Genomic DNA, 23554 nt, shown 5'->3' on the forward strand with positions numbered 1-23554 from the left:
TGGGCATTGAAGCTCTTGAGTCTTCTCTTACAACCTTTCTGCTCCTTTACTGCACTCACTCTCTAATCCTAGCAGCTTGCCCACTGAAAACCACCTTCTCGTTGTTCTCCAGCCACACAGAAAAAACCACAAGAGAGCGTGGGATATTACTTAAGTATTTAATAGGTGCCACAAATAAATGCTTGATTTGAGATTTTTAAAACTTTTTTGCCAGTCCTGGGGATTGAACTCAGGGCCTGAGCACTGTCCCTGCCTTCTTTTTGCTCAAGGCTAGCACTCTACCACTTGAGCCACAGCACCACTTCCAGCCTTTTCTGTTTATGCGATTCTGAGGAATCAAACCCAGGGCTTCATTCATGCTAGGCAAACAAACACTCTACCACTAAGCCACATTCCCGGCCCCCTGATTTGAGATTTTTTTTAATGACCCATGGAAGATGTCATTTGTGATGCATTCACATTTGATTATGATTACAATTACATGTGATAGAATCATATCTACACTTTAGATATATGACTGATAAAGATCCTGGGTCACCCAAAGATTTAATGACTGAAAAGAATCCTGTGACCTAAATTCCACTAAAAACTAGTGTGTTCACTTCATACATAGGTTTAAAATGAGTCTCAAGAAAAACTAAAATTTAGTTTATTCTTTTATATCTGAAAGATGGAGGTATGTTCATGGACAACAAGTCTACTAGCTGAGTCATTTAAACTAAACTGAACATCTCAATGGAAAAAGAAAGGCTGACAAACATTTATAGCCACAGTAGCCAATTGCTGATTTCTAATAGATCTTTCATGTTTTTTTGGAAAATTGGGGTTTAAACTCAGGGTCTCATACTTGCTAGGTAGGTTCTCTACCACTTGAACCACTCTGTGAACTCTTGTTTTCTCTAGATTAAAAAAATATATATTTTGTTTTGAACTTGGGCTCAGAGCCTGGGCTCTGTCCCAGAGCTTTCTCACTCAAGGCTAATGTTCTACCTCTTGGGGCCACAGTGTTACTTCCTGTTTTCTGGTGGTTCATTGGAGATGAGTGTCTCATAGACTTTTCTGCCCAGGCTGGTTTTTTTTTTTTTAAAGAGAACAGAATCTGCAGTTTTATTTGTGCAGAACAAAAGACAATTTAGAGCATTTAGGCTCCGGTTCTTATTGCAATAAACAACACACAACTATAATAAAGTACAATGGAAGCTGTTGGTGGCTTTTTTTGTTTGTTGGTTTTTTTGCCAGTCCTGTCTCTTGGGACTCAGGGCCTGAGCACTATCCCTGGCTCCTTTTTGCTCAAGCCTAGCACTCTGCCACTTGAGCCACAGCGCCTCTTCTGGTCTTTTCTATATATGTGGTGTTGAGGAATTGAACCAAGGGCTTCATGTATACTAGGCAACGGGTCTTTCCACTAGACCATATTCCCATCACACCTCTAGTTTTGAATTAGATAATACAAGGTATTAAAATTTGTATAAATGGTAATGTAAAACCTTTCCAAAAAAATACTCTGACTGATTCTAGAAATCTCAGAGTAGCTAGGATTACAGGCTTGAGCTACCTAGTCCAGTTGCATTTTAATATTGTACTTTTTTTCCAGATTAAAAAGTATTTGAACGCATGCCTGGCATTATGCCAGGCATCTTATTATAACTCCAGGCACAAGTAGTTTTCCTCTGGTTCATGTCACTTGCAATTAATTTTATTGTTAGAAGCGCTAACTTATTCTCTCTAAGCCAAATACATCAGTATAATCTTCACATGCTTGTACTAAGACCTCATTTTTCTACTTACTGTACTCATTTATATTTTTTCCAGCCCTAGCATTACATTCAGGCTAATTATCAGTAAACCCTGAGGTTCCTGGTCACCTTCAAGCTAAAACTTGTGCTCCTTCTACCAAGGATGAGGAGCTCCCAGTGTTCCTCTCTCTGCTTATTTAATCATTAGAGATAAAAAATATTAAATCTTCATCCTTAGCTGACATTTCATAGATAAAAATGACTGCAGCTTCTTCTATGTCAAGATGCCATTTATATATTTCAAGAGCTCAGGAATTAAGCATCTTGGTAAATGGAAAATTAGACACCACAAGGCATAATAAAAGACAGTAAAAAGAAAATGCCTGCCTGTGGACCAGGGAGACTCTACTGGTCCACGCAGATATTATGTCTGTTGCCCTAGTTTTCATGCCAAAATTGGCAGGCACAGCTCACTTACACTGCATGCCCATGTCATGAGAGTTCAAAGGAGGGAGAAACAAACCGGTTTCCTAATGAAGCAAAGAGTAAGGCTCCTCTTACACTTATATCAAGCCAGACAATCACATGTCCTGACTCTCTTTTACCCATCAAGAAACATCTTCAGAGAATGGAAGAATAGCTCAGGGTTCATAGCACTAGTTTAGCATGTTTGTGGTCCGATGTTTAATCCTTAGCAACACACACACACACACACACACACACACACACACACACACACACACACATCTCCAATTAGAGGATGAAGGCTTGAGACTTACAACAAAAGAGTTATACTTTCTCATAAGGACTGGACATAATTTTTCTAATATTGCTTCCTGTTTCTCTATCTGTCAAAATGCCATCTCCTGTGACAACTAAGGAAGAAAACGTGTGACCAAATGAAAAAATACTTATGGTAGAGGCTCTGGCTTGCTTTAAAATGTTGGTAACTTATACAAATGCTATTTCTCTTGAAATTTTCAATTGTGTAATATTTTAATATATTGACAACTAGTTTTCCTTCCACTCTGGAAAGAACTCTAAGAACAACATGAAGTTCTGAACTGGTGCTCTTTACCATCTTAAGGTTATTTCACTGAAAATTTCAAAGGAATGTTCACAGCTGTGCATTCCATGTGTTTATAAATGTGAAAGCTTTGCTAAGAATCTTCATTGGTGCCACGGGGATTTAAATTAAAGCTAGGATAAGAGAACATTCTAAAGGAATGCAAGGGGTCCATTTGAAATTATTGATAGCAACTTTTCTTCAAATACTATTTAATTTTTCCTCATTTAAAAGTGAAAATTTTCCCTCCTACTTACTGCTGCATTCATGTTCATCTCTTTACATATTCATGTGAAATGTTTGCCACATTTCTCAAGCATCAGGAAGCACTGAACCACCAAGATTAAAGGTAATCTCTTGGTAGGAAGTAATTCCTTCTCTCCAGTGGAGATCTCACATTAACAACAGTGAGACAGACATTCTCACTGCAACTAAAGTTCAGGAAAGAAACACAAAGAAGGAGAACATGACTAACTTCTTGATCACACACCCAACCCCCCCACCACACACACACCTACACACACACACACACACACACACACACACACACACGTTGAAAGCTAGGGGAGAATCACATAAGAATAGAATATGTTTAACACTGAGCTAGGTGGGTGGCTCGAGGCTGAAATTCTAGCTTCTTAGAAGGTAGAAAATGGGGCATTGTGGCTCGAGGTCAGTCCACATAAAAGTTCATGAGATTCCATCTCACCCAATGGCTGGATGTGGTGATAGATGCTTGTTATCACATATGCTGGGGAAATGCAGTCATCTGAGTATAGTGCCACACATCTGTTATCCCCACTGCTATAGGTAGGAAATAAAATAAGACTCTAGTTTGAAAGTCATCAACAGAAAAAATGGCTGGAGGCATAGCTCAAGTGGTATAGCTTCTACATAGCAAGTGTGAGGCCCAAGTACAATCCTCAGTTCCAACCAAATATTTATATATATGAAGGGAAGCTAGGGGCAGGTGGCTCATCCCGATAATGCTAGTTATTTAAGAGGCTGAGATCTGTGGATCATGGTTCAAACCAGGCTGGGCAGGAAAGTTCATGAGACTCATCTCCAATTAAGCACCAGAAGAAGTAGAAGTAGAGCTGTGGCTCAAACTGTAGTGTACTTGTCTTGAGCAAAAAGTTCTGGGACCAGTACCCAGGCCCTGAATTCAAGCCTCAGGACCAGTAAAACAAAACAGAAACTTATGAAGGGGATGAAAGAATATAGGTTTTTTTCACCCACCACTACCCTAATTCCAGAGTACTAGATTTGAAATTAGAATTCAATGAAATAGTTATCTAAGGAAGATTTATTGGTCAAGTCTATATAATTATTATAATAACATGAATTACCCTCTTGAAAATATGAAGGATGGAATTTTAAAAAGTAGCGGTCATAGGAGTTAAATTTATAGGCTGGGGATATAGCCTAGTGGCAAGAGTGCCTGCCTCGGATACACGAGGCCCTAGGTTCGATTCCCCAGCACCACATATGCAGAAAACGGCCAGAAGCGGCGCTGTGGCTCAAGTGGCAGAGTGCTAGCCTTGAGCGGGAAGAAGCCAGGGACAGTGCTCAGGCCCTGAGTCCAAGGCCCAGGACTGGCCAAAAAAAAAAAAAAAAAATTTATACATGAATGTCATCTGTGCTTCAATACAAAAGTCAGACACAGGAAGCTGGAATACATTCCCCAACTTTAGAGATTGGCCTTGTAGATTACTATAAGAATGGATGCAGATGGACTATTTTGATATAATGATTTCAGGCTCTTGGATTCCAGGAAACAGATTTCATTACTAAATAATCACTGAAGAACCTACACTATGATGCCAGTAAAGAATACTATAAAGTTTAGGACAATAACACCTTTTCAGGTTTTGGTTTTATTTTGTTTTTAAAGTACTAGGGTATGAACTCAAAGCCTTGCCCTTGTGCTTGTTGATGAGGTGCTTTACCACTTGATCCAAGCTGTCAGACCATTTTGCTTTTGTTAACTTTTGAATAGGTTCTTGCTCTTTGCCCAGGGCTGATTTCAGACTGAAATGCTCTTTCTATGCCTTTTAAGTAGTTGAGACCACAGGAACATACCACCATACTCAACTTCTTAGTTGAGATGGGCCCTTAATTCTATCTATGTTGTCTCCCAATTGCCATCCTTACATCTCCACTTCCTGGGTAGCTCAGATTATAGAAGTAAACCACTGTAGTCAGCTATCTTTTAAAGGTTTTTTTCCTTAAATAAAACGACCCTCCAGGAGACACAAACTTGTTTTCCTGAACAAGTGTGAAAGTGACCAGTTCAGTTTTCACTGTTTGGGAGAAGTATCTATGCTATAAGTCAGTCAGCCTCTAGTTGATTTTGGAGTTTGAAAGCAATCAGTTACCAAGTTCAGTGTCTATTTCCTTATCAGAGAAATACGAACCACACTATTTTCATTGCGGCAACTTTACTGAGCCCGGAGGGATGCTAAGAAGGTGAAAGTGTGTAAACAAGAATAAATTATATAGAAGACTTAAATCTTAATTGAAAGAACTCCAAGCTGGAAGCACCTCTATGTGCTACATGTACCCAACACTCTATCAACCAACATTTATTAAGTTCAAATACAGTGCAGTCCTCCTGAGATGCAAAGCCTGACATTATCTATTCCTCATTTCCTCTCCTGTCATTTGGTAATTAACATAAAAATGTTACTAAACCTGAAATGTAGTGACTCTGAACCAAGCATCTTTCCTGAGTAGTGGCTGGACCCACAGTACATGGCCGGACCCGCAGTACATGGCCATATTATAATGGAAGAATCCCATGGCCAGAGAGCTTCTCATCATACCACCATTCAATCTGAAGCAAGAGTCTTTGGGCTTCTGTTCTAGCCTCTTCTCATATTCTTTATCCCTGACATTGGATTCTTCAAGAGTTAGGTTTGCCCCAGTAATTCCCTTAGAAAGCTATCCTTCTAAGCCCAAGTTTGTAGAGTTGAAGCAAGTTAATTAGTGTTCTGGAAAGAGAATTAGGAGTAGAGCCAAGCACCACTGGCTCATGCCTGTCACCCTACTACTCAGAAGGCTGATATTTGAGGATCACGGTTCAAAGCCAGCCTGGACAGGAAAGTCCATGGACTCTTAGAGAGTTCTTAATTTTATGCTACAGTGTTCAACTGGCTTCACAGATGTGAAATTGTGGAAGAGGTTCACATATCTTATGAGAATGAATTATGGGCATGTAGATCTCTCACTGTGTAATAAATCTCTACAGCCAATGTTTAGTACTGAATTTCTCATCTAAACATTCGACTACTTATAAGATAGTGCAAAAAAACTTTCTAAAACTCAGGTTAAGTAAACTTTTGAAATCCATATATTTTTTCTAACCATACAGGTTTCTGCATTGATTGTGTCCAGGGGAAGTTTTGCAAGTTAGGAAAGTTAAGGTTAGTGCTGTTTAATAACAGTTTACCAGATTTTGCCTGAGCCCCATAAGTAACGCTACAATTACAGAGAGGAAGAAAGTAAAAAAGAAATCTCTCTGGAATCTTTAGCTCCAAGAAATCTCCTGAAAGATTGCCTTCCTATTTCCACAAGCAAAAAGATCATCTTTAAAAGCTCTACCACATTTTTCAGGAATTCTAAAAATAAGCCCAACCTCTTCAGCTACTCATTCCTCAATGAAAATATCTAAATATAATACTATGTAATGTTTCTCAATATTTGAATGCAGACCAATTATCTAAAGGTGAATGCTATCACGATTTCATTCAGCAATGTATGTGTAGAATGGTAAAATAATTTGGGGCGGGGGCAAAGCAAATATTTTGAAATATAATCTATCATATCTTAGAATAACTATAGTTATGAGCTACTTGGATCCCCCAACCCCTAATTTTCAAGAAAAGAACTTCAATGTTGAGGTTAGTACTGCCATTCTAAGAAATAAACCCAGGTGGTGTCTGGAGCAAATATTTGAATATTTCAGGTTCTCATTCTACAGTTTTGTCCAGTAGAATTGTCTCCTTCGAGCAGTAAGATTCAACAAACAGACCAATTTGTATGAGTTGGTTTCTTTCTTAGAACTTTGGTCCTTACTGGATTCATTTTTAGTATGATGGAGAATACTCTCAAAATAATGACCTATTTTTATATTTATAAAGCCTCTGATTTATAACAGGAATCAAGCCATTGAACTCAAGTTAGCCTCTCTGGCATACACCCAAGAGATGTCATTTTTCAGCTGTGATTGCGTTGTGTCCAGTGATATTTCCAACAAATGCTATTTAATGCGTCAATAAACCTGCAGAGCAAGGATGCAACCATTTCGAGATGGATTACATAATACATTGCCAGTTTTTAAAAAGAATCGTGAGAACACAGATCAGACTGAGATCAGAATCATTTCTTTCTCCGCTCCCTTTTTTCTGGCATATATCCTCACTTCCTGTGCCCTGTTCACACAACACTTAGTGAGACTCCTGTGTTCCTCTTGAGCACTTGGAAAACCAAAACTATTTATATTCAATCCCAGAATGGGTCAGATTTTCCTTTACTTCACAGACCAAGGTGTGACTGGTTTGTCAGCTTGGGGAGAATAATGGCAGTCATACTCCCCAGGAAACTTAGATCAAAAGCTGGGCACCAATGGCCATGCCTGTGTTCCTAACTACCATGAGAATCAAGGTTCAAAGCCAGTGGAAGTAGAAAAGTTGAGGAGAGTTTTATCTCCAATTTATCACCAAAAGCCAGAAGTGGAGCTGTCACTCAATTGGTAAAGCACCAGCCTTGAGGGAAAAAAAGCTCAAGAACAGCACCCTAGGTCCTGAGTTCAAGCCTCAGTACTGCTACAAAAGTAAAACAGTAATAATAATAAAAAGGTGTGTCTCATTCTCTGCAGTGTTTTTTTTTTCAAATTTTTGGAAAACTTTAAGCTATACTATGTCACAGAATTCTCCAAACTGAGAAAATCATGAGACATATTGTGATGTCTAATCAGATCAAGTAGACACTACATCCACCATCATTAATCCACACATCATCCATGTGCACACTAGGAAGGGGTATCTCAGTATCTCATTTGGGCAAAGGGTTGTGAGGGGATTCCAACATCTTCCAGTGGCCTCAAGCACTCAACCATATACAAAGCATAATCAGAACAACAGGTCATGGGAATCCCAGTTATGCAATTCTCTGTCTGTCTGTCTCTCTATCTTTTTCTCTCATGTTTAAAAATCAGAAGAACATAATGCTACTAGAACATTTATCTATAGTTATTATAGTAGGGTTGTGCCAGATTGCACTGGGAAATCTTCCCAATTTGCCACTTTCACTCTGCATAGATTCAGAGGATGATCACAGGACACCCAGTAAAGATTTCTTGTGATAATTTTGTCAAGGAGCAACCAGGAAAAGCTTCTCTCCTGTAGTCCATTACTAAGAGAATGGGGACACTTACCACTATCTTCAACAGCAAAATGAAACACGTCACTTGTGGCATTTGCCCCTTCTCGTAACACGTAGCAGATTTTCATGTCATCAATATCAGCTAGAAAACAAAAAGTAACCAGAAAAAGTAAGACAACTAACTTCTCATGTAAAAGTGATGCCTTGTTACTTATGTTCTTGGTTATTACTATTACTTTTCTGTAATTTTTTTAAATTCCCTTTCTAAAGGGATCAGTGTTATATTAGTTCCCTGATCTCTAAGCCCCCATGGATTCCAGCTGTCTCATGGAAATCTGATCTGTACACAGATAAATAGAGCTGGGGACTTAGATTATAATAATAGCAAGGTGTGGCCTCTCCTATGCTGTTGGCATGCTCCTGGCACCAAAGGAATGACTGAATACCTAAATACAGAATGCTAGACTCCATGACAGGTGGAAATGAAGATATTTTGAGGCATGGCAAATTTCCTGGCCCTCTTGAAATCAGATCCTTTGCCTCCCTGTGGGACTGGCCCTACCAGGAGGCACAGAAGAGAAAAAAGCTTGGCTTTCTCACTCTTGCTCACTTTTCTTACGTTTCGTGGAATAGCAGGCTGACTTTAAGCTTTCTAAAGTTTGAAAGGAAAGATCAAGGAGATTTTTTAATCCTGCAGATCTAAATAACTATAATAACTCAGTTATTAGAATTGAAAAACAAATCTAATAAAAACAGAAACTTTTATTCACAGTAGGTTATATTCTCTCAGAGAAGTCCCTTAGACTTCTTGTTCCTTTGTTAAATCCACTTGCTAGATTCATTCTTTTAAGACTTTCTTTTTCAACTACTTGAATGTTCCAAGGAAATAGAGTAAAACAAATACTACTATAGTGTATGATAATAACAATGGGTTGTTACATGAGCTGGGTCAATCAGTGAATTGATAAGTGTATATAAAATCAGGTCCTCGATAAAAATAGCTTCAACATTAGGTATGTACTCTTCATTTGTCTCACATGTTTTACAGATTTTTTTTTACTTCCTAACAGCTATTGAAAGCTCATGTTGGAGAGTTCAAAGGTACTGGGTATACACCAATGGATCTAAGGAAGAATCTTCTCAAGCAAGGCAAGATTTAGGATCTTCAAATCACTCCAAGATTTCCTAGAGCAACATGTTACAAATGTGAAATGTGTGCTCCATCTTGGCTTATACAATTCTGAAAACTGATTCCCTTATAATCAGAAACCTCTGGAAAGGTGAAAACCTGATTTTAGAGTTAACATTATGTACTTACTAACAAATGCTTATAGGTGAAGCAAATCCTGTAGTAAAAGTAATTCCTCACACTTTCTCACTGGTGTCTTTTTGAGTGTTTTATTTTGATTTCTACCTCGAAGTACTTGCATAAAAGAGTTTCAAGGCATCTTGATCAACTTCACCCCTTCCATCATTTTCCCCTATCCATCTCAACTCCACCTATCTCTTCCAGTAATCTAGTTCAATTTTTACCAATGCACATTGACTCTTGACTGTATTTACTTACCCTTCCTCTCTCCATTCTTGGTCTGTCTGACCCCCACAACACTTGTTCCTTCAGTTTGTTGTTTATAGGAATTACAGCATTAGACTCTTCCCCTGTGTATACCAGGACCTCCTCATCACCCCATACTTTCTGACTGGTGGCATTTTTATCTCTCTATATGGCTATCCTTCCCAGTAGATTGAAAATTTCTCTCTTTCTCTCTCTCTCTCTGTGTATGTGTGTGTGTTTCCCATCTAATTTCCCATAATCCTTTGCTCACAGTCTAATTCCTAAGAAAGGCTCAAGTGTTTCTTAGTTTGAAATGAAAGAGCTGAGTGGTGCTGGCTCACACCTGCATCAGTACACTCCCATGTGTGTTTCTGCAGAGCTAAGCAATCCTGGCCCCTGCACAGCTCTCAGTCTGTTTACTCTGAAAATTTAGTTTTTGTACATTCATTCCCTTTATCAGTAAGGAATGAGTTGAACTCTGCTGACTACACATCCCCTTCATGGGGCAATGCCCTTGATCATATGAGGAAGGTTGTTCCAATGCTCTTACCTTTTTGTAAATTTTCTAAGAAAAGATAGTGTCCGAGAAATTAGTCATTGTTTTAAGACTTATTTTTGACAACTTTCTTTGGGAAAATAAACTTGATTATTATCTACACTAAGTAATTACCTTAAAAAGGCAAATATAACATGAACATAATTGTGTGACATGCAAATGTCATGGTTTCTTTCCAAATTAAGTTATGTAATATTGATTAATTGGCACGTACCCAAACCATGGTTGTCTTCCTTATCATTTTGTTTATAATAATTTATGGTATAAGAAACAGACTCCATTGAAATCTCAATTAGGTAAAGACTTTTTGTCAACATTACTTCTTTGATATTTCAAATTTTTATATAAAAATGATGAAACAGCTAGGTGTCACTAGCTCATGACTGTTTGCAATCCTCTGTACTCAGGATCTGAGTACTTAGATCTGAGGATCATGGTTTGAAACTATCCCAGGTAGAAGAATCCATGAGATTGTTTTCTCCAGTTAACCAGTAAAAAATCAGAAGCAGGGAACACACACACACACACACACACACACACACACACACACACACACACTAAGTTAGCTCTAAGAATAACATAAACCTAAGTATAAATAAATACTAGATTTCTTAAAGTACACAAGTACTCAGGGGTAAAAAGTTAAGAGGTAAAATGTTATTTCTTTAAGCAACTATGTAAGGGTTAACTGGATTTTCTTCAGATTGCTGAAAATGTATTGCTTTAATTTCAGCTAATCTAAATAATCATCCCATAGGTTTTCATTAATATGAAATGGTAATTCATTAATATGCTCAGTAACCATACCTGGTTCAAACTCTCTGGGGACATTTCTCCTTTTCTGAAAATGATTAAGAAATTATCCTGGGCTGGGGATATAGCCTAGTGGCAAGAGTGCCTGCCTCGGATACACGAGGCCCTAGGTTCGATTCCTCAGCACCACATATGCAGAAAACGGCCAGAAGCGGCGCTGTGGCTCAAGTGGCAGAGTGCTAGCCTTGAGCGGGAAGAAGCCAGGGACAGTGCTCAGGCCCTGAGTCCAAGGCCAAAAAAAAAAAAAAAAAAAAAAAGAAATTATCCCACAAAATATATTATTACATATTCTGTTTTAAAAAGTTATTACCTTTGAATAATTATACAAGAGGGTTTCAACTCAGCATGTCAGTTTATGAATACAAAATGCATTTTGATCAGTGTGACCCCTTCCATCAATCTCTCCCTTCATTATGTACTTTTTTTTTAAGTAGGTTGGTATTATAACATTTATTAAAATAATGTTATGGGTTAATAGAAATAACAAAGAGCCAAAGAATTAAAATGCAAGCTATGTAAAATCCCAACTAAAACCCAGAAGTGTTTAATGTATTCATTCATTAGCTAACTAAAAGCCCAAGAAAGACAAGACATCCAATATAATAAAGTACTGCAAAACAATTGGCAATTTTCAGTTATCAAAATTGTGGATTTTGCACTTGTATCTTTTTCTCAATCAAGAAAAAAATTTTTTTGAATGTTATATAGCATACATATAAAACAAGATAGAAAAATACATTATAAACTTGTAACAATGGCTGTAAGTACATTGTCTTACATGTTTCTCATAGGCATGAAGAAAGACCAGACAAGTGATTTAGACCTTGAGGAAAGTGGAGAATAGCGGACAGGGATAACTTGGCAAAGAGATAAAATTTGAAATAAATAAATAAACTCTTGGAATCCCACTAATTCTATACTATTTTTTAATGATGAGTTTTAAAAATTAATTCTTTTTTCTCCCCGGGTCCATTTAGTCAATCAACTTAGGATGAACCTTCTATAATCACATTGCTAACTTGACTTAACTCAGTGTAATAAAAAAATTCATCACAACAGCTTTGCTTCTCTTCTTGTGATAAAAAAAAAAAAATTACAAAGACAGCCCAGAGTTCTCTCTAAATACCACCTCATTTCTCCCTCTGGAACAACAGCCATGGCAGCTCTCTAGAGTGTTCTCCATTTTAAACACTTATCTAATCTCCATAAATAACTGCCGTGAACCAAACTCTAGCCTCAACTTGTTCCAATGAGTATGGTGTGATTCAATCTCAGCAGTTTCCTTAGTGTTTGAGTTTGTACTAAATATGAATAACTTCCCTTAAAAGTCATTTTTTGAAAAGCACCAGATTTTTTTATAATAAGCATAACTACTCTACATTTACAAAAGCCATAAAAAAAATTGAGCCACAGCAACTCAAAAATCAGTGAGAAATAGATGACTTTCCTACTATGAAGTAGCTTCATTCTAGGGTATAATATTTCAGAAATAATATTCTAGTATTTGCAGCTGTTGAATTTGGTCCATCGAATTTAAATAGCTTCCCTGCCTTCATCCAAAAATTCTTTGTAAGATATTCTGCAAAAAACAGACTCCCTTTTTCAGCTCCGTAGGACAATTTCAAGTACCATTTTCTTTCCTCTCACATATTTCTTTCATCATCTTCATTTTCCATGAAAATAAAGCAGGCTAAGCTTGCAAGGCCCCCCCTCAGAAAGCCTTCACACAAAAGTGTCCTGCTGGTCTGGCATGACACTTGGCACATACGGGTTTTCCTGTCCCCACAGGCCCTAGGATGTATTCAGGCTCTGGGCCAAGAATCAGGAAGCTGGAGTGTGAGGCTATTTGCCAACATCAAACTGAGAAGTAGTTCATTTTAACACCATCTTTTGCTACATCCATGTATATTAAAGTATTTGTTATGTAAGTGTAGAACACAGTTGCAGGAAAAAAAATATCCCTCTGGAATACCTGCAGAGCCCACATAGGGTACATCTAGTTTCTATTCTGATCTAGTTTCTATTCTAATCTGAGGAGATTTTCATGGGAGGAGATTTTTCATGTAACATTCTAGAGAATGGAACCCTAACTCCCCTAGCCAGCACACTGAATGAACTTCTCCCTTTCCTCACTGAATAATTCTGCATAGGTCACCTGCCTTTCCTGTCTCAGAGGGCATGCATTTACCCAGGGAGATTGAGTTTAGAAGAATCTTTGCCTGAAGAATACAGGTGTGACAGGAAACTGGTGTCTGATACTGTGTTTCCAACAGGAGAGACAGAAAGGTCCAAATGATGAAGTAATTTCTACCTTCTACTATTAATTTTGCTTTCTTTGGTTTTTTTTTTTTTTTTTTTTTTTTTTTGGCCAGTCCTGGGCCTTGGACTCAGAGTCTGAGCACTGTCCCTGGCTTCCTTTTGCTCAAGGCTAGCACTCTGCCACTTGAGCCACAGCGCCACTTCTGGCCATTTTCTGTATATGTGGTGCTGGGGAATTGAACCCAGGGCCTCATGTATACGAGGCAAGCTCTCTTGCCACTAGGCCATATCCCCAGGCCCCTCTTTGGGGTTTTAATAGTGAAATAGCTGTATGGTTTGGAGGTGATCATTAACCTTTTTATACATCATTCAGCTTTTCATACTTTATTCATTACACTCCCCCTTTTTGTGTGTCTATCCTAGTAGCTTGCCATGCTATATAACTTTTACAAACCTAGATAGGTGTTTAGATCTTATGTTTTTGGACATGTGTTTGCCTGATTTGTGCAATAATATAAAAGAATGTAACAATCTTAAAGAAAATACATAATTTATTTTTCTTCCTCTCACAAAGTTCCTAACAACTACAACAGTGTGGACGAAATACTCTTAAAAAAGAATGTAAGTAAAAGAAATCACCATGAGGGGCTGGGGATATGGCCTAGTGGCAAGAGTGCTTGCCTCCTACACATGAAGCTCTTGGTTCGATTCCCCAGCACCACATATACAGAAAACGGCCAGAAGTGGCGCTGTGGCTCAAGTGGCAGAGTGCTAGCCTTGAGCAAAAGGAAGCCAGGGACAGTGCTCAGGCCCTGAGTCCAAGGCCCAGGACTGGCCAAAAAAAAAAGAAATCACCATGAAAATTAAATTAAATTAAAAAAAAATAATGTGGCAAGATTGCTTGCCTCATATACATGAAGCCCTAGGTTCAATTCCTCAGCACCACATATATAGAAAGGGCCAGAAGTGGCGCTGTGGCTCAACTTGGCAGAGTGCTAGCCTTGAGCAAAAAGAATCCAGGGACAGTGCTCAGGACCTGAGTTTAAGCCCCGGGACTGGCAATAATAATAATAATAATAATAATAATAATAATAATAATAATGATGATGATTATGATGATGATGAAAGTAACATAAATGTACATGCTTCTATGAATGCTGATTGATAACAATAGCAATGTGAATGAATACAATTAACCAAGAGCACACCTTTCTTTAAGGGACTCAAATACTTCATGAAGGATGTATAGTACCTGAAACATAAGAGCTCAGAAGACAAGTGTGAAAATGTAGCAGAGTGGAATTCTCCTTTAATTTTAATTCACCAGTCTTTCTCTTGCTATGGCAATACACCTTGGCACTATCAAAATACATTGATGTCTCGGCACTGGTGGCGGCTCATACCTGTAATTCTAGTTACTCAGGAGGCTGAGATCTGAGGATCACACTTTGAAGCCAGTCTGCTCAGGAAATTAATCAGAAATCAGAAGTGGTGCTGTGGCTCAAGTGGTAGGATGCTAGCCTTGAGCTGAAGAGCTCAGGGACAGCACCCAGGCCCAGAGTTCAAGCCCCACGACCGACAAAAAGAAAGTCAAATTAATCAGAAAAATGCTAAAAGTGGAGCTGTGATAGGCCTCCAGCTTTAAGCAAAAAAGCTAAGGGAGAAGGTGAGACCCTAAGTTCAAACACAGTAGCAAAAACAAAACACAACAATCCCTCCCCTTGCCCCTAAGTCCATTATAGTCACACTGATCATAGTTACTACAATGAGGTATAAAGCAAAATGGAGCTGTTTCCCTAGGAAAGTGAGTATATTCTCTCTTTCTCTTTCTCTCTTCCCTTGAACTTTGATTAATTGCTCTACTTTTAAAGCTTTCAAGGAGAAGTACGTACTCAAAAAATAAAACCTGGAACACCATTTGCTTTTTTTTTTTTTTTTTGCCAGTCCTGGGCCTTGAACTCAGGGCCTAAGCACTGTACCTGGCTTCTTTTTTTTTTTTTGGCCAGTCCTGGGGCTTGGACTCAGGGCCTGAGCACTGTCCCTGGCTTCTTCCCGCTCAAGGCTAGCACTCCGCCACTTGAGCCACAGCGCCGCTTCTGGCCGTTTTTCTGTATATGTGGTGCTGGGGAATCGAACCTAGGGCCTCGTGTATCCGAGGCAGGCATTCTTGCCACTAGGCTATATCCCCAGCCCACCTGGCTTCTTTTTGCTCAAGGCTAGCACTCTGCCACTTAAGCCACAGCGCCACTTCTGGCCTTTTCTATATATGTGATGCTGAGGAATCGAACCCATGGTTTCATGTATAAGGCAAGCACTCTTGCCACTAGGCCATATTCTCAGCCTCCATTTGCTTTTAAAGAAAGAAAAGTCAAACATACCTTGGGTAAAATGGGTGATACTGTGGTTGCCTTTGCCCAGGTTGAGGAGGTATCCATGTTGAGGGGCCTTGGTCACAATAAACCTAAGAGAAAAGTGTAGGCTGTCTCTGTCCTCCACTTTCAATATTTTGTTTGTGATCATGAACCCCAAGTGGCCAGTGGTCAGGATGCGGAGTGTAGAGGCCCCTTTATTGACTGTAATTTGGGGGACACTATTGTCAACAGCTAAGATCTGGATCTTCATCACTTGGGGTCTCCTTGTTTCAAATACTGTATCAGGAAAAACATAGAAGTCTGTATGGGTACCATCAGTTACAGTGAAAGAGAAGCTATCTTCACTGGACTCTGTGCCATCATGTTTGTAGCTGATTAAGTTTTCATTCAAGTCTTGTTTGGTAAACTCCATGACAGGTTTGCTATGGTTGAAGAGGAGATGACCATGAACAGGGACCTGGGTGATGGTGAATTTCAAGAGTTGGTCTGCAGTATCTCTATCTTCCACAGTGAGCTCGAAGGGAGTGATCAGCTTGCTCTCGCTTTCACTGACCACCAACCTATGTATGGTGACCACCGGCTTTTTGTTGTCTACATCACTAATGGAGATACGGAATGTGCGAAAGACGGGATTATGCCCATCGGTGACTTGAAACTCAAAGCTGTCCATCTTTACCTCATCCTCAGCTGTGTGAATGTAGTAGATTTTGTTACCAGCTAGTTGGAGCTGAGTGAAAGATGTGATGGAGACTCCCAGCTGGTCTGTGCACTCTAGATGGCCTCTCATGGGAGCCCGGGTGATGGTAAAGACCAAGTTCTCATCAGGACTGTTCAAGTCACTGGTGCTTAGGAGGTCCGTTGTGAGTGTGACCTTACCACCTTCCTTTAAGGAGACTCCTTTGCTGACCACATCAGGAAAGACCATGTCAATGCTCCCAATGGAGATATAAAAGTAGCGATCTATGAGGGCATTGATTCCATCGGTCACATCAAATTTAATTAGATCCCGAATGCCTTCCTGCCCAACGTGGACATATTGAATGACATTTCTGTCCACTTCATCCTGGGTAAAGTTCATGCCCAGTGTGATATTTTCAAAGACACCTGTAGGTTTTTGTCGCTGTAGAAAGCCATGCCCTGGCCCATAACGGATAATATAAACCAAGGATTTGTCTTCAGAGTCCAAATCAGTGGCCATCAGTATTTTGTTGTTGATTGTTTTTGTTTCTCCAATTTCTATTTCCAGTCCATTATTAATGGTCATTCTGGGGGTCTCGTCGTCCACAGGAATAACCATGATGAGGACCACCTTTTCCACAGAGTACTTGCCATCTGTTAGTTTAATCACAAAACTGTCTTCCTGGGTCTCAGAGTCATCATGCTCATAGATAATGCTGGAACTTTCTATGATTTGGTCCAGGGTGAAGCTTTCCACCAAAACAGTACCATTTATCAACTGGTTCATGATATGACCATGAGCAGGAAACTGGGTGATGACAAAAGTTAACTCATCTGAGGGGATGTCAGCATCAGCAGCATTGAGAATGGGGGTGTCAATCACGAGGCTCATTCCTTCCATCACCATAAATTCTCTCATAAACAGTTCTGGCTGTTCATCATTGGTAGGAATGATGACAATGGGGAAAAACTGTCTCTCTGAGAAGTTAATGCCATCGGAGCAACGGAATACAAATCGATCTTCCACAGGCTCCACCCCTTTATGGATGCTCTGGATGTAGTTAATGTGACCCTGCCTCAGATCTTTCAGAGTGAAGGCACTGATGGCAATGCCTGCTCTTGATTTCTCAGAGCCTGGGGCGGGAGAAATGTTCTCCACGTAACCTGAAGTTGGCTGAATCACTATGGTACATAAGAGGTCATCGTTTGGGGAATCAATATCTTCAGCACTGATGTGCATCAAGGTGATAACACCTTTATCACCTTCCAATACTATAAACTGTTCACCCACTGAAATTTCTGGGGCCTGGCTATCCACAGGCAGGATGGTCACCCATACAGTAACAGCTTGGATGGTACTCCCACCAACTCTCCATTCTTGAGATGTATCTGACAGACTCAGGTTAAAAGAATCTGCTTTGGGCAACTGACCAATCTCACCACTGGTGTGAGTATAGATGACAGAGCCCTCCAAAATGTCCTTTTGAGTAAAGTGCTCTGCTGGCGCTCCATTCACCAGGATTTCCCCATACAAGGGTGGGTCTTCTATGAGGAAAGTCAACATCAAATCATCTGTGTACTCATCAGTCCCCTTAATAACATTAGCCGTGACTTCAGTAGCCTCATTTTCTAAGACATCTAGATAAGATTCTATTTTCCCAGCAGGAAGGGTCAGCACAGGTGCCTCATGTTCTATCTGACGAACATTCACTCTAAGCGTGATTGGCACTACATGGTGTCTGTCACTCACCTCCAAGGAGCAGCTGTCAGCCAAAGACTTGTCCCCAGAATGAAGGTAGGAAATCCGGCCTTGTTTTATGTCTTCCACATAGAAGATCTCTCCTGCATGCAGTATCTGTCCAGACACTTGCAGGTGGCCATGTTTGGGTGCCTCAGTGAGAGTGAAAGAGATATGGCTCAGGTCAGTATCGACGTCCTTCACACGCAACTCAGTCTCAGTCAGGACGTGGTGGCCCTTCTCCTGAAGAGTGAAGCCCGTGTTGAGGATCTCAGGGGGCTGGTTGTCCACAGGCTGCAAGTAAAGGGTGAAGGTGCCAGGAGCCACATTGCCAGCTTGGTCCTCCACCTGGAACTGAAACTGGGCCACTCGAGCAGCCACTCCCAGTTCTTGAGCTGGAGGTCTGTAAGCAATTTTATGGTGGTTGACCTGTGCTTGGGTGAAATGGGTAACCACAACTGAGGGGTTATCAGTCAGGACCAACATACCCAGAGGGGCAGGAGCATGGTTTTCATCTGTGTCCACGGGGGGTTGGGTCACGGTGTAACGAAGTTCTCGGTCATCTGTGTCCAGGTCAGTGTAACGCAGCCACTTCTTCCTTAGGGGCGTAAGCTGAGATTCTTGTACCACCATCCGAAGGGGACAGCCGCTACCCAGCTCCGGAGGGAGACGATCCACGGGATGAATGCGTATCATGAACCTCTGAAGCCCAGATTGATTCGGAGGGTCATGGTTATCCTGGACTCTAAACATGAACTGGTCCATCACCGGCCCAGGACTGTGGGGTCCCGTGTGTCTATAGAACAACCTGCCTTGGGTTATGTCCTGCTGCTGCCACTCGGTCACTCTGCGTTCATAAAATGCTCCCTGCTTCCTCCACTGGCCCCTGGTAAGCTCCTGTTCCTCCCCAGGAGAATGAGTTTGGCGAAGAAGCAGATGCCCTGTGGTGGGAAAGGGAGACTCCAACACAAAACGAAGCAGAGGGTCATCTGAATCCATGTCAGTTGCGCTCAGAGCAAGGGGTGGGATGGGCACTGTGTCCCCCTCTGCCAGTGTCAGCCCCGTGTTGGCATTGAGGACAGGTGGCTGGTCATCCACAGGCACCAAGGTGATGGGGAATAGGAACTGGACTTGGTGTCTGCCTCCTCCATCCACCATGCGGAGGACCAGGTTGTCACTCAGTGAGCCATCTCTGTCATCATGCTGGTAGACCACCTGGCCAGCAGCCAGCTCTGCCACTGTGAAGGTCTTGGGAGCAGAGGTACCACTGGAAGCCCCTAAAATGACAAGGTGACCATGCCGGAGTCCAGCCACCACCTCCAGCCGTACTGCTTCCAGGTCATCCTCGTCACTGATGACCAAGTTCTGCAGCCCACTGCCTGCATGACCCGCGAGGGGCCGAGACTGACCCTCATAGAGAATAAGGCCGGTGTTCCGGGTGACCACTGGGGCCAGCGTGTTCATGGGCTTCACCACTACCATGAAGGCAAAGGGGTCTGAGGCTGCTCCCTCCGGATCCACAACCTCTAGTTCCAACTCAAAGAGGCGTTCTTCGTTCGAGTCTTCAGAGGGGGGCTGGTAGGCAATTTTCAGCAGGCGCAGGTCCCTCTGAGTGAAGGAAGAGAGGGGCAGGCTACGGTCATCCGTGCTCACCAAGTAGCCCTGCCCGGGCTGGAAGGGAGAAGTAAGGTTGAAGATGAGCAGGTCAGGCGGAGACTCAGCATCCTCGGCCGCCAGCATATCTGGAGTCAGGGCAGTCAGTACAAACTGGTCTACCTCCATCATCATCATGGCCACGAAACTGGGCTTGGGGGCAGTGTTCTCAGCTCCCCCGCGGATCCTCACCAGCACCTGGAAGTGCTCGCGTTTTAAAGCCGGACTTCCCACGGGCGCTCCTCGGGAACGCAGCTCCACCACCATGGGTACCCAGTCCCTGTTGGGCGAACTACTAGAAGCTGTGTGGCGGTAACGGACGCCTAGCTCCTGGAACGCTCTGCAGTCCATCAAGAGAGGCTCGGGGTCGCCTCCTTCTCGGGTTCCTCCAGGGATCTGCGGGTAGTGGAGAAGTTCTCCATAGCGAGGCAGCGCACCCAAGCCCAGCAGGATGCCCACGCGACACTCCTCCGTCTCGGGCTGGTAGGCGAACTCCAAGCTGCGCGCATCCAGGGCGTTGCTAATCCCTAATAGTTCTTCCACCACCAGGGGTAAGTTTCGAGTCACCACCTCCAGCTGGGTGAAGACCACTTCCACCTCCAGGGCTAGAGGTAGCACGATGGCCCCCCCGGGAGCGTCGTAGCGCAGCTGCAGCCGGACTCGATCCCGGGATGGGCTGCGCGCGCCCATGTGGGAATAACGCACCTCCCCGGGGCCGAAGTCGCACGGGAAGCGCTTGGGACTGAGGCGGCCCGGCCGCTGGGCCAGCGCGTCGTTGTCCAGCACGGTCACCGCGCAGCGGTCCCCGGGCTGCACCTGCAACACGAGATCGTGCAGCGGGTCCAGCCACACTTCCCGTCCGAAAGGTACCCGGAGTCCGCGGTTCGCCAGCACGATGGCTTCCTCCGCAGGGACCCCAGTAGCCCCCGGGAGACCCGGGGACAGCAGTGCAGCGCCGGGTGCAGCGGGCTGGGCGGAGAGGAGGCTTACCAGTGACAGGAGAAGCAGTGGCGGCCAGGGCGCCGCCGCAGGTGTCGGCAGAAAGCTGGTGGGGTCGGCGGCAGGGCGCGCTCGGGAGGCGATCGCGGGAGTCCTGGTGACTGGCATGGTCTGAGTGTTCTTCGGGCTCGAGCTGGTGAGCCTGAAAGTCCTTGGGGGGTAAACGGCGGGCGACACCCTTGGGAAGCGTCCCAGGCTCCGTGCGCTGCCTGCAGGCTGCTCACTAGAGGGATGAGGGGAGAGCGGGGCGCGCGGCACAGTCCCGGGCTGGAGCCCCCGCAGGCTCCGCCACCAGCCGCTCAAATTGCTGCGCTCAAGTCCCTCCACTCTTACTTTCCGGGTCTCCCCCGCCCCCAGACCCTGCGCTTTGAGGGAAATCCCTCCTCCTCGCACCCATTTACACTAGTGCCCCAGGAGGCCAATCCTTGGTCCCCGGAGGAGGCCCCGAGTCCAGGGTTGGGTAGTGATTCCTGTCAATCAACTCCTTGAGGGACGAGGCGGGGAAACCGCGGGGTGAGGGGGGGGGTGGGGGGGTGGAGGTGCAACAGGTTCTCTTGGAAGTTTGCAAGCGGGGAAGCAGCGTGGAGCTCTTGCTTTGCATGGCTCTTGGCTCTGACCTGCTAAGTCGTGGGGGGGGGGGGTTCGGGGGGTGGAGGGAAGGGATTCTTCCTCCCACCCCACCCCAGAAGAAGAACAGGAACACGTTCCAGCGGGAGGATTCACTTCTTCCTCTTTCTGCGGTCCGCACCAACTCATTTTCCCTCTCCCTTCCCACCTCCCTCTGCCATCAATGAAAAATCAAACTTTGCAAATCCCAAGAGGAAAGTTAAAGACCAAGCAGCTTAAGCTTGCGTCGAAACCCAAGGCTGTGTTAGAAGAAGAAACTCTGAGGCTTAAGTAGAAAACAAAACAAACAAAGAAAGAAAAAAAGCACAACTGGAATGAGAAGCTGGAGCAAGGTGGCTCCACTCAGTCCCAACCCTACGCGGATTTCTCATAAATTACCCTAGTGATCACAGCCCTTGGTGGTGAGTTTTTGTTTTCTTTTGTTTAACAAACTCCTCCTTTGCAATCGAAGTTCACAGAGTGGGGGGGGGGCGGATTTTTATTTCTAAGGTATTAGGAATGCGTGAGAAATGCACTCGGATGGGATCAGAATGGCTAGCCTCGCACCAAAGAATAAATTTTAGGGAATGTAGCCTCAGGCTGTCCCAAAGCCGCGGCTGTGCGGGTAGCTGTCACTACAGACGCCCCGATTCTCTTGGCAGCAATTAGACCAAGTACAAACTAAACCCACCTGTCAGCATAGCATTTCTTTACTTGCCGAGAGAATTGATAAATATCCGGAGGGCGGACTAAAATAGTTGAGATCCCATTTCATTCACCCCAGGTTGGGGTTGAAGTCACAACTCGAGCTCTTCCTGCCCCCTGGTGTCTGCGTGGTTTTAGAGGTGTAGATTCCTTTTCAAGGTTTTCTGCCCATCCTGCTGACTCTCAAGATGTAAACTCAACTATTTTTAAAATTGGTTCTTCAAGCAGTCTTGGTTTTCAAGAGCAAAGTCTTTTTATTCACAGGCAATGTTTTTGTTTGTTTGTTTGTTTGTTTGTTTGTTTTTGCTGGACCTGGGGCTTGAACTCAGAACCTGGGCACTGTCCCTGAGCCTCTTTGTGTTCAAGGCTAGCGCTCAACCACTTGAGCCACAGTGCCACTTCCAGCTTCTTTGAGTAGTTTATTGGAGATAAGTTCTACAAGGAATTGTCTGTCAGGTTGGCCTTGAACTGCGTGCGATCCTCAGATGTTAGCCTCCTGAGTAGCTAGGGTTACAGGGGTGAGCCACTGACTCCAGGCCCAATGCTTTTTTTTTTTTTAATCTTAATTGGAAAGGTGATTTACAGAGGAGTCACAGTTACATAAATCGGGTTATGAGTAAATTACTTTTCGAACAGTGTGTCATCTCTTCTCATTTTTTTCCCCTCAGGACTTCCCTCCACCACAAGTTGTATTGTTCATGTTATCATGCCTATGTTTTTTTTTCTCCCCCCAATCATACAAATCTGTCTATCAAACAGGAAAAAGAAGTGGGATAATATTCTGCCCCTTCAGTGGAGAGACTTCGTCAGGGGCTCTCACACTATTTTTCACATAAAAATTAAATTGCAGATTAGTATTTCCCTTCTTCTAAGGCTCTGAATCCAAGCTCAGAGTCACTGTGTCCCTCTGGAATTTACTGGTCCGAGCTATAAGCGTCTGCCTCAGTTTGTAGCATCAGCTAGGCCAGTAGGAATGGATTGGGACCGCGTCTTACACTGATGATAATACCTCACATGTTGGCCGGCTATGTGAACTGCCTATTTTCCATTGCCAGAGTTTTGATTTTTAACTTAAGTGCAAATCTGTAGATTTTTCTCTTCCCTCATACCAGAAGATAAAAATAATGCCTTTTGCCATTCATTCTAGAATTTTAAAGTAAAAAAAAAAATGATGGTACTATCCAAAATTCTTTTATTTTTGAACACGACAGTAGATACTTAATATAGACTCAAGATTAGAACATCATACTTTCTAAGTGTAGATAAAGGCTGTTGATTCTACGAGTTTTGATCAATACCATCAAAAAACTTTTTCATTTGACATGCTCTAAATTTTATTGACTGCCTATATCGGTGTCAGTACCTGCCTAAGGAGAATTACATTCCTGGTTCTGTGAGAAGGGTGTATAAAGCAACATGAAACATTTGCCCTT

General features: G+C 42.7%; 1 protein-coding gene across 1 annotated transcript in view; it reads right to left on the reverse strand.

The window, feature by feature from the left end:
- The window catches only part of Frem2 (FRAS1 related extracellular matrix 2), a 160253-nt gene extending 139100 nt beyond the window's left edge, over positions 1 to 21153 (reverse strand). The window contains exons 1-2 of the mRNA XM_048341464.1: positions 15749 to 21153; positions 8240 to 8329 (exon numbers count right to left, since the gene is read on the reverse strand). Coding sequence (XP_048197421.1) covers positions 8240 to 8329; positions 15749 to 20918 — 5260 coding nt within the window. The 5' untranslated portion in view covers positions 20919 to 21153. The remainder of the gene's footprint in view (positions 1 to 8239; positions 8330 to 15748) is intronic.
- Between the last annotated feature and the right edge of the window lie 2401 nt (positions 21154 to 23554).

Source organism: Perognathus longimembris, chromosome 3 (assembly GCF_023159225.1).
Source record: "Perognathus longimembris pacificus isolate PPM17 chromosome 3, ASM2315922v1, whole genome shotgun sequence".
NCBI classification, from domain to species: Eukaryota; Metazoa; Chordata; class Mammalia; order Rodentia; family Heteromyidae; genus Perognathus; species Perognathus longimembris.